The sequence below is a fragment of the Hyperoodon ampullatus genome (genome assembly GCF_949752795.1).
Source record: "Hyperoodon ampullatus genome assembly, chromosome: 3".
Taxonomy (NCBI): Eukaryota; Metazoa; Chordata; class Mammalia; order Artiodactyla; family Ziphiidae; genus Hyperoodon; species Hyperoodon ampullatus.
Window position 1 is genome coordinate 53,893,351 of NC_136916.1, and position 12,448 is coordinate 53,905,798.

The 12,448-nt window shown below is 39.1% G+C and overlaps 1 protein-coding gene across 1 annotated transcript in view; it reads right to left on the reverse strand.

The window, feature by feature from the left end:
* Positions 1-12,448, reverse strand: part of HERC1 (HECT and RLD domain containing E3 ubiquitin protein ligase family member 1) — a gene marked incomplete at its 5' end in the record, with an annotated part of 168,081 nt that overhangs the window by 68,221 nt on the left and 87,412 nt on the right. The window contains 4 exons of the mRNA XM_079700457.1: positions 2,928-3,088; positions 5,211-5,409; positions 7,213-7,988; positions 10,515-11,035. Of these exons, the coding sequence (XP_079556583.1) occupies positions 2,928-3,088; positions 5,211-5,409; positions 7,213-7,988; positions 10,515-11,035 (1,657 nt within the window). The remainder of the gene's footprint in view (positions 1-2,927; positions 3,089-5,210; positions 5,410-7,212; positions 7,989-10,514; positions 11,036-12,448) is intronic.

Below are 12,448 nucleotides of genomic sequence, written 5' to 3' on the forward strand. Positions count from 1 at the left end.
ACATACTTCAGTTTTTTTTTTTTTTTTTTTTTTGCGGTACGCGGGCCTCTCACTGTTGTGGCCTCTCCCGCTGCGGAGCACAGGCTCCGGACGCGCAGGCCCAGCGGCCATGGCTCACGGGCCCAGCCGCTCCGCGGCATATGGGATCCTCCCAGACCGGGGCACGAACCCGTATCCCCTGCATCGGCAGGCGGACTCCCAACCACTGCGCCACCAGGGAGGCCCATACTTCAGTTTTTTAAAATATCTTTAAAAGATAATTGGCTGTATACAGCAAAACTAATAATGTATTATGGGGCTTTGTAAGATTCATAGAAGTTAAATTTATAATAACAAAAGTACAAAGGCTGCAAAAGGGGAAATGAAAGCATACTATTGTTAGATTCTTTTATTATACATGAAGTGGTATAACATTACTTGAAAGTAGACTGTGATAATTAAGAATGTATACTATAAACCTGAAAGTAATCTCTAAAAACACAATAGCAAGTATAGCTAATAAGCCAACAAAGGAGATAAAATGGAATTTTAAAAATACTCATTTAATTCAAAGGAGATAGAAAAAGAGGAAAAAGGAAACAAAGAACTGATGAGATGGAAAAAAAAAAGATGGTAGATTTAAACCCAGCTATAACAATAATCACAGTAAAGGTAAATGGTCTAAACATCCCAATTAAAAGGCAGAGAACATAAGGCTGAATTTTAAAAGCTGGACCCAACTATAGGCTACCTTTAAGAAATCTACTTTAAATACAAAGACCCAAATAAGTTAAGGGTAAAATGATGGGAGAAGATATACGATTATAAAACAAATTAAAAAATCAGAAGTGGCTACATTTAAACCAGATAAAGCAGATTTAAGGGCAAACAGAATTAACACGGATAAAGAGGGTCACTTCATAACAATAAAGAGGTCAATTCATTAAGAAGATATAAGAATCCTAAATGTTTATGGACCTAAAAACAGAGCTTTAGAAGTACATGAAACAAAAACTAATAAATGAAAGGGGAAATAGACAAATCCACAATTAGAGATTTCAACACCACTCCCACAGTAATTGATAGAATAGGTAAATGAAAAATAAGTAAGGATAAAGAAGACTTGGACAACACTATCAATCAACTTGACCTAACCAACAATTTCTAGAACATACCACTCAACAGTAGCATATCACATTTTTTCCAAGTGTAAATGGAATAGTTATAAAAACAGACCATAGGGCTTCCCTGGTGGCGCAGTGGTTGAGAGTCCGCCTGCCGATGCAGGGGACACGGGTTCGTGCCCCGGCCTGGGAGGATCCCAGATGCCGCGGAGCGGCTGGGCCCGTGAGCCATGGCTGCTGAGCCTGCGTGTCTGGAGCCTGTGCTCTGCAATGGGAGAGGCCACAACAGTGAGAGGCCCGCGTACCACAAAAACAAAAAACAAACAAACAAAAAAAACAGACCATATTCCGCACCATAAAACAAGTTTCAGAAATAGAGTCACAGATGTAGAAAACAAACTTATGGTTACCAGGGGGGAAAAGGGATAAAGTGAGAGATTGGGATTGACATATAAACACTACTTATGTAAAACAGATAACTAATAAGAACCTACTGTATAGCACAGGGAACTCTACTCAATACTCTTGAATGACCTATATGGGAAAAGAATTTAACAAAGAGTGGATATATGAATATGTATAACTGATTCGCTTTGCTGTACATCTGAAACTAACACAACACTGTAAATCAATTATAGTCCAATAAATGCTTTTTTAAAATGAATAAACTTAAAATAGTGAATTGAACATAAGCATTTAGTCCTACTAATACCTGAAAACCCATTAAAATGGCAGTAAAGGAAATATTTTAAATGCAGAAATCCATAAGGACAGAGAGAACAGGAAAACTGCAATAAAATTTTAGAAGTTAGAAAGCCAATGGGCAAACATAAATTGCCTCAGTGGTCCTGAGAAAACTGAATCCTACAATACCAATGAGGAAAGTCAAAACAACAGAACTTATTCCTCAGAATCTCAAAATGTTCAGAAATGGGTGGCAGCAGATACTTCTGGAAACGAAAGTGAGGCAAAAAAATAGGACTGATTGAGAGTCTAAGAAGCAATTAGAAAATGGTACAACCACTATGGGAAACTATAGGCAGTTTCTAATAAAGTTAAATATCTACCACCAAAAAATAAATAAATAAAAATAAAATAAAATAATTCAAATTATACAAGATATGTTCTTTGATGACAATGAAATTAAACTAGAAATCAACAATAGAAAGATACCTGGAAAATCCCCTACTATTAGGAAGTGAAATAACATACTTCCAAATAACCCATATGTCAAAGAAGATATCAGGGGCTTCCCTCGTGGCGCAGTGGTTGAGAGTCCGCCTGCCAATGCAGGGGACACGGGTTCGTGCCCTGGTCTGGGAAGATCCCACACGCCGTGGAGCGGCTGGGCCCGTGAGCCATGGCCGCTGAGCCTGAGCATCCGGAGCCTGTGCTCCGCAACGGGAGAGCCCACAACAGTGAGAGGCCCGTGTACCGCAAAAAAAAAAAAAAAAAAGATATCAATGGTAAACTAAAAAGTACTTTAAACTGAATGAAAATGAAAACATAGCATTTCAAAATGTTTGGATTGCAGCAACATCAGTGCTTAGAGGGAAATTAACAGCATTAAAAATGCTTATATTAGAAAAGAAAGAAGGTCTAATATGACTGATGTATACAGTACATTATTTCTCTCTTAAATAGCCATAATTCAATCTACAGCTTCAAAAGAGAGAAGACAGCTCAGTTTGATGGGGCAGATTCCCCTTAATTAAAATCACTGTTTTACCTTCAGTGAAGACAAAACACAGTGCCCACGTAATAAAGTCTCACACATATGGAATGTCAAGGTCTGGGTGTCATAGTGCATGATAGCACACGCACCTGTGCGGTTAGCTGGCCTTGCTGACTGGGAATCAGGAGAAGTTAAGCTTTGCCTCCTTCCTACTTCATCAGAAGGAGAGGTTGGTAATGATGATATTGGAGGAGTCTGTGCACGACGTGTGGGAAGTACAGTGGTAGTTGGGTAACTAGAGAACATTTGCCTTTAAGAAAACAACAATGGTTAGCACAGAAATCCAATTAGAAAATAATGTATACATCACAATCTTCTTACAGAAGAATATGAGACCTGGAAAACTATACAAGTTAGCTATAGTTTAATTGGGGAGAGGGAAGAGAGACTCCACAGTGTTAAAAATCGTTACCTCATAGGATGCTTTTACTATAAAAGTAATGCCTTTTCGTGAGTTCAGCAAAATGAAAGCAACATAGCAGGTGGGGGGAATACAGCAATTAACAAAATAGATTTTAAAAAAATCCCTGCCTTCATGCAGCTTTCCTTCTACTATAATACCAAGGTGACAGGGGTATTTTGGTAGGCATATAGTAGTTAGAGAATAAAGAAGACTTTTAAAGATAGATAACTTATAGTTACTTCAGATACATACATTCGCTATAGCCATGAAATTATTCACATGGATTTAAAGTGAGAGTCTATAGGTAAGTTACGGAAAGAAAAGATAAGTGCCCAGTCACCCAACACAAATGAAAAACAGCATATGAATGATATGTCAGCTGTGTAGAGGGGTAAAGGTACAGGAGAAGCAGCCCCTCTCATGCTGATAAGGCAGACACTGGCTAAAAAATAAGTCCAGGAAGATCCTCACTGAGTGACTCCTCTTTAGATTTGTCCAACAGAACTAATAACTTTTTAAGCATCAAAAGAGCACTGTCAACCCAGTCAAGCAACTGTGATATGGTGGTATCCACACAGGGGTCAGTTGTTCCCTGATTTTTCTTGTATTAAATGATGTTGAGCCAGGCAGAGACAACTGCAGCTCTACTACAGTCCCAGCCAATAACAGGGAAATGCAGACTAAGAGAAAAGAAGGAGTCACAGGCCTGGTGAATGTCTCTGGGAGCAAGGGAGCATTATTTTACCACTGAATTCCATGCCTATGGAGTTTGAAAGGCAACAAAGAGTCACAGTGCTACTGATTCTCTGTGGATGCCTTGAATTCTGTAATTGCCAGAAGGATTAAAAACCATATTAGAATATCCTATCACTCTTCTCTTCCTCCTTTCTTGAACAGAAGCACTTCCTGGAACTGTGTTACTTAAGTGAGAGAGCTAAGAGGCAGATGTGTGGGGGCCGGCCACTGGTAGCTACTAGGATTAGCACTCCTTCTGTCTAAGACCAGAGCAATAATTCTTAATGCGTGAGCTGAAGCTCACTGTATCAGAATCACTGGAGAAACTTAATTCAAATGCAAACTAAGTGCCACACCAGACCTACTGAATGCGACTTGCTGGGGAATATAGCCCCAGAGATTTAAAAAGCTTCCCAGGTGGCTCTTGTGCACACCAAAATTTTAGACTCATTACAATAATAGCCACTCTCTCTCCTATCCTCTAAGATGTGTTTACACACTGGAAACAATAATGACCTATTAATTAAGGGAAGGGGGAAAAGAAATAAGAAAAAGGGAGACTATTCTGCTTACCTTCATTTCACTTAAGCCCTCATTAAGAGAGCTCACAAAACTCTCTCCCTAAAGATTTTCACTCAAACGTTTTTATTTTATGTATACATCTGGCAAACTGAAGCAAAAAGAAACTTAAGCATTCTTTGGAATTTATGAGTCTACTAAAATAGGGCTGGCTGAAGAAGATCATAAGACATGCTCTTTCGTTTGAAAAGTAGACTTGTTTGACCTTATAGAAAGAATAAAAGTATAGTCAAAGAATTATGCTTAAAAGGAAAACACCAAGAAGAAAAAATCATTTTCCTGGAGGTAAGCTCTTTCTTGAGGCTCTAATATTCAAAATACAAGTATTTACCTTTGGAGGAAAAAAAATATTCAAAAGTCTAGCCAAAAAAAAAGATCATTATAAGAAGATAGAGTACTACAGTACCTGATTGTCAGTGGTACTGCTGATTAGATCTGGGACCACCACTAACTGGCTGTGAGACTTTGGGCAAGTTATTAAACTTCTGAGGGACACTTCCAACTTCAGTAAAATGAGTTTGACTATATGATCTCTCGGGTTCCCTCTAGCTCTAGAATGCCTTGACTTAGTTGGACACATTCTTCACAAGAGAACAATTGTGTGTTTAGAACCATAGGCATCAATATGGCAGACATTAAAGGTCAACTTCCCTACCTGAGAAGACTAAGTGGCATCACTCCTGGGGACTCAGATGCAGGCACCGTTTCTGTGTCAGTGACTGGAGTAGTGGCAGTTGTGGTGTCCTCCAGTGAGCTGCTCATAAAGGATGTTGTACTTGAGGCTGATGGGCTAGTGGTAACTGGCGTCTGTGCCTGTTGGGCTTGGTCACTTTCCTCAGCTTGTTGATCAATCTCTATAAACCAAGATTAAGGTTAAGAAAGTAGTAAGGATTTGTTTTTTCAAAAGTGATGAGGGAATGGGAAACTTTTAATTTGGAAAGCTTCTAAATATATTTCATAAGTATCAATTTCTGCAAAAGATTTACAGAAAAAAATGTTCTTATATATATACATCCTGTAGTCACTATTGTACTCGTTATAGACTCTACAGACAATAATGTAACAAGCCCTTGTAATTACTCATTTCTTAGAGAAGGTGCTCTTAAAAACAAAAAAGTTTCACTTTTGTTTGTTAAGATTTAACCAGAGGTTCTCTAAAGATCATTAAAGCTGTGTTTCCTTAGCACTTTGATTTTGATGCCTATCTTTAGTCTTTAAACAAGCAAAGATGAAGATATGTAAATACAAGAATAATAAAAACCTAAACAGAAACTCCATGTTCTAAAAATGACAGTGCTTCACAAAATAAACTACTCCCAAGAGTTTAAAAAAAAAAAGTTAAAATGTCTTAAGGGCTTATAAATATTTGTAATTTTTCTTATCTGGTAAGGGAGCCTACAAATAAACATAATCAAGATAGCAGTTGTTACAAACAGAGAGCTAATTCTATTTGGCTTGCTAAATGATGAAGTACTTTTCATAATCATGATCTTAACACTCCTATTTATACGCACCACACACCTCTCTCTTCCTACTTACTACCTAAGCTAAAAAAGGAAGAAGGGGAGTAAGGGAAAAGGTAAAAGAAGAGGAAGAGGAAGGGAAGGAAGAAAAAGAGAATGGAAGCACCATGAAGGCAGGTGACTTTGTTTGTTCACCGTTGACTCCCCAAAATCTAGAATAGTACCTGGCACACTGTAAGCACTCAGTAAATGTTTACTGAATGAACCTCATTTTTATCTCAGAATTCATATTATCCCTAAAGGTGAGGATAAAAGATAAAACAAGGTTTTTTTACACACAATATATAGTCTATGAAAGTAGTACTTTTAAAAGTCCTTTAAAATGTCTCTGAGAAGTTATCAGAATAATATATATATTGAATCAGATCAGTAAATACTTGAGTACCTTCTGTGGCATGAGTTAAATTTCAGTTTTACAAAATGTAATAATTATTAAGTTCTAATACTTGCATAGGTTTAAAATAGAAAATTATAGGTACAGGCACACCTCAGAGATATTGCGGGTTTGGTTCCAGATCACTGCAATAAAGCAAATATTGCAATACAGTGACTTTTTGGTTTCCCAGTATACCTAAAAGTTATGTTTACACTATACTGTAGTCTGTTAAGTATGCAACAGCATTATGTCTAAAAAAAAAAAAAAAGTACATATCTTAATTAAAAAATACTTTATTGCTAAAGAATGCTAACCATCATCTAAGCCTTCAGCAAGTCACAGTAGCAACATCAAAGATCACTGATCACAGATCACCATAAGAAACATAATAATGATGAAAAAGTTTGAAATATTGTGAGAATTACCAAAATGTGACAGAGACACAAAGCAAGCAAATGCTGTTGGAAAAATGGCACTGAAAGACATGCCTAACCCAGGGTTGCCACAAACCTTCAATTTGTAAAAAATGCAGTATCTGCAAAGCGCAATAAAATGAGGTATGCCTGTAGACAGATGATTATTAATATAAAGAAACAGAAAGGAACTGTTTTCCTTGCAAAGGAAAACAGAAAAATGTGAAAATTGCTTTGGCCAAAAAAAAAAAAAACTTATAAGTCTTTAATAGAATGTATCACTTCTGACAATTATGAATAATTTCAACAGCACAAAGCAACAATTTTAAAAATCAGATAACTTACCTTGTTTAATTTTGCCCCCAAACTGGTCTTCCAAAAGTCCATGGACCACTAACTTATAGATCATGGCTTGAGCTCGTTCCAGATCTGCTAATCCCAGTGCTCTCTTTATGGGTGACCGCATGACTGCTCGTTTCACCATGTGGCGCATCAAGAACTGAAGGGCTGCACGCATCTCCACGTCTTCATGAACAACTGGAGAGCTTGCACAGTCTGAGTTGTGGCCATTTTCAGCCAGAACTTTTGGTATCAGCAACAGTTCAGCATATTTACTACAGCCAAGAAGAGCACTAAGTGATTTCATAGCACCGAGGTAGAGATAGGACAGCTGGACTGCTCTGATTTCTGACTGGGCTATGTCATGGTTTTTGGATATGTGTTCGTGATTTTTTCTTTTTCCTTCTGTTATTTGATGTTGGGATTCCACACCTGGCACTGTTGAATCTAAAGAAAATGAAGCTATTTCGTTTTCTGATTTGGAGCTTGTGGTACCCTGACTTTTAACATCATCAGATGTTAAGCCTGTTCGTGTATCTAAAGCAGATTCACTCTCAATTTTCTGCTCAACATCCCCTTTCTCCTCAGACTCATGTCGGTGTTTCTTTTCATGTCGCTTGGCGCTCTGTTTGCCCATGTCTTCGTGAATGCCAGTCAGATATGTGAGGTCCAGCAACACAGAAGCCGTCAGGCCTCGAAATCGTGCCACGTCAAAAGGAAGCGGTTCACAGGGTTCCAGGTTATACAATGGAGTATCACTAGGCGACCAAAAAGTTGGGAAGCTTTAATAAAGATCAGAATGACACAGGAAGAAGCAAGTGAGGGATAGACAAGAGGAAGGTACAGAAAATAATGTAGACAAAATAAGATGTATCATGTAAACAGTACAGATAATAATTTGCACAAACTAGAGAACTCATTACAAATAGAAAAATGAATCTATTATGAGAAAATGGGGGGATGTGATGTTAAACGCAAAAGCAATGAGATGTTCATGTGCTTTCAAATAAGAATATTCATTACTATATAATATAAGCCAGGAACTGGCAAAATTTCTGTAAAGAGCCAAACAGTAAATATTTTAGGACTTGGAGGCCACGTGGTCTCTGTTGCAACCTTTCAACCCTGCCATCATAGTGTGAGCACAGCCACTGATATACCTGAATGAATGTGTGTGGCTATGTAACTTTATTTACAAAAAGAGGAGCTGGGCCAGGTGTAGGATGCCGATCCCTGATGTAAGCTATTTGGAAAGTTTGCATAATAAATCTAGCTTATTATATGGGTAATGGTCATTTATAACGTGTTCCAGATAAGACTTTGTTTCATTCAAAAAAATTACTTTGCAGTCTTCAATAAATGCTTCTAATTTAGTTTAAGCAAAAATATGATCACGTATTTCCTGATATTCATCAAGAATTTCCATAAGTTTAAACATGTTATAATTAAACAAATTGGAACAGAAAGCTTTAGCAAGTATACAAAGTTTGGTGGCATATATTTGTTCTATTAAACGAAATCTTGGTTCTAGCTTAAACTTTCAAATCTTGTTTTCCCTTTGTGTCATTTTTCTTGTTGGTTTTAATTTAATTTAATTACTTTGCTATGTCATATGCATCTTAGTAAGGCATCATAAATCCTTTCTGAAACAAGGCAAAGAATAAAAGAAAAGGCAGATACTTTCACAAGTAAAATTTTCATTGCTTTCTTAGCTTGAAGTCCATTAACTCCTGAAATTGTGTGTAAAATTCATATATGGTTATTTTTCAGCTGAGAGGGTCCATTGCTATCATTAGATTCTAAAACAGTACCAGCTCCAAAAAATACTGAAGAACCGTTTTGTTTTTTTGTTTTGTTTTTTTTTTTTTTTGCAGTATGGGGGCCTCTCACTGTTGTGGCCTCTCCCGTTGTGGGGCACAGGCTCCGGACGTGCAGGCTCAGCGGCCATGGCTCACGGGCCCAGCTGCTCCGCGGCATGTGGGATCCTCCCGGACCGGGGCACAAACCCGCGTCCCCTGCATCGGCAGGCGGACTCTCAACCACTGCGCCACCAGGGAAGCCCGAACCACTGTTTTTGATACTGTCCCATGTCATATTAACAGTGGAATCACTTTAAGCAGTATAATGAACAGTTACAAAGTATCATCAATAAATCCATGTTTTCAAATGATACAATTCTGTACAGTCATTAGATGAGTCCCCTTATCAACTGAGATACTTGACATACTTCCTTTTAAACATATGAAGTTTCTATTTCACACAAATCCTATCTGATTGCAAACACATCTAAATGCTTTTAAGCACAGAGTTTGTGCCAAATAAATGTAATTTTCATACCCATCCAACATGTTGCACACTAAGGGTATAGAAATATATGCTTTAAAAAAAAAAAGGCAAGAATACTTAAAAATCACAGATAATCCAAAACCTAATTTTAGTCACTCAAATGTTCCCATCCTACATTCAAAGCCCTCCTACATAACATGTAACTGACAGACCTGCTGACTGGCTTTTTTCTGTCCCAATGCGTAATGGAAATGATTAAAAAGGAGGAAGCCAAATGAAAAATAGAAGGATCCCAGTTACACCTAAACTAGTGAGCTTACCATTTCTTCACAAAACAAAATAAAAACTATATATTTTACAAGCCACTAGTATTCCAAGGAACACAAGTTTGGGAAATATTCCTTTATGAAATCACAGTACTCATACCCAGATGTATGAAAAAAAATTATTTTAAAAAGTTAATTGGGGCCTCCCTGGTGGCGCAGTGGTTGAGAGTCCGCCTGCCGATGCAGGGGATACGGGTTCGTGCCCCGGTCTGGGAGGATCCCATATGCCGCGGAGCGGCTGGGCCCGTGAGCCATGGCTGCTGAGCCTGTGCGTCCGGAGCCTGTGCTCCGCAACGGGAGAGGCCACAACAGTGAGAGGCCCGCGTACCACAAAAAAAAAAAAAAAAAAAAAAAAAAAAAAAAGTTAATTGGGGGCTCCCCTGGTGGCGCAGTGGTTGAGAGTCCGCCTGCCGATGCAGGGGACACGGGTTCGTGCCCCGGTCCGGGAAGATCCCACGTGCCGCGGAGTGGCTGGGCCCGTGAGCCATGGCTGCTGGGCCTGCGCGTCCAGAGCCTGGGCTCCGCAGCGGGAGAGGCCACAGCAGTGAGAGGCCCGCGCATAGCAAAAAAAAAAAAAAAAAAAAAAAAGTTAATTGGCAGCTCACCTAAAATACATAATTACTCACTGTCCATAGGCAATGGCCCATTTCACCAATAAATACTCATTTGCTAAAAGTGTAACTCAACAAATCATACCTGATGGTAATTTCTGCTTCATCCCATTGGACTTTGGCAGACGTGCTGCCCTCCTTGACCACTCCCAGCAGTGTGGCATGGCGCCCAGTTTGCTTGTGAACACACCGACCTCCAACTCTAAGACCAGCATCAACTCCTCCTATCACTGCCAGCACGGGCCACACCTCTATGCAAAGGGTCCTCAGCTGCGGCTCTGACAGGTCAGCAAGGCCATGTCTATTGTGTTTACCTTTCTCTTCCTCTTTGCTCTCCTTCTCCTCTCTCATTTCATTTTCCTCTCGGCTTTGAACCGAGCGGCTTTTCTTTAGCTTCTGACCTGAATCTTTAATACATATCTTAATTTTGTGCAGCCTTTCCATCATTTTTTTGTTAATGCAGTAAGTCCAACGGTCTGTTCGATGAAGGATACGAATAAGCTGAATAGTGGCCTCTGCCAGCACTGCTGCTACTGGACTACAAATGGGGTCTCCTGGAAGTAAGTCTCGTGGTGTGCCACGCATCTGCATATCACAAATTTTCACCTATAAAAGAAAAGAGGGTAGCAAATGTGTGATTATTAATAGTTCTCCTAAACTATTTATTCTGTAAATTATAAAACTATAAATTCTAGCACATGAATCCTATGTGGAACTAGTATTTGGTCTCCTGATACGTGTGTATTATACTACTGGCCCCCAATAAGGAGTGAACAAATTTTACAGTTCTACTCAGGTTAGTACCAGTATGGTCCTGTGAAATAAGCTACCCTGTCATTTAAACTGCGTGCAGTCTGTGAGCAGGAGTGCTGTTGTGGCCACCCAAAAGATAGATATAGACCAAGGTGTATGTGACTGACTCCATTTAGCACCAACCCCCCACCCCCCGGAAAAGCCTTGAGGATCTATCCACTCTAGTCCTCAAGACACCAGAATAATAACGAGTCCTGGGACCATCTTATATTGTTCCAGGGGCACAAAGATAAATCACAAGGCTAGAAAATTGGTATATTCCCAATCTGGACACACATTTCAAATAAGACATAGAGGCTGAAAGAAGAGCAAGACTTGGGTTCGAATCTTAACTGTATGTAATTTTTGGAAATCATTTAATCTCACTAACCTCAGCTTTTTCAACTGAAAAAAAAATTGGCACTAATAACAGTATCTATCTCTTACTATATTAAAGATTAAATTAGACTATGCACATAAAGTGCTTATCAGTACAGTGCCAGACACACAGTAAATGTTCAAAAAATGTTAACTATTATTAGTATTGTTTTTTTTAATCAGATTCTGAAGTCAGAAAAGGCTTCTGGGGGCTTCCCTGGTGGCGCAGTGGTTGAGAGTCCGCCTGCCGATGCAGGGGACACGGGTTCGTGCCCTGGTCCGGGAAGATCCCACATGCCACGGAGCATCTGGGCCCATGAGCCACGGCCGCTGAGCCTGTGCGTCCGGAGCCTGTGCCCCACAACGGGAGAGGCCACAACAGTGAGAGGCCCGCGTACCGCAAAAAAAAAAAAAAAGAAAAGAAAAAAGAAAAGGCTCCTGGGTAGAATAAAGTGATTGATACAAAGCCTATGGTTAAATTAATTCCTTCAAGGTTCACAAATGTTAGGGAGCAATAGGCCATCATTCTAACCAGAACATACCAGAACCTATTCTGGGCTGCAAGAATATCATCAGGGAAAGGGATAAAAACAGGTACTGGTTTGCCTCTTTATTTCATTTCCAGTTCAGTTTTGTTGACTACCTGGTTCAAGAAGCAGTTCCCCTCTCTCATGAATGGTTAGCTTGAAATTATACCTCCTTGAAAATTTAAAAAATATATTAAAAGCCCAGAATAAATGGTAACTTTCATGGTTAGAATTTACCAAATCTAGCACTTCCATTATAGACACATTATATATGAGATGGCTTGAAAACTTTCTACTAAAAAATAACTAGAAATTCCGGAGA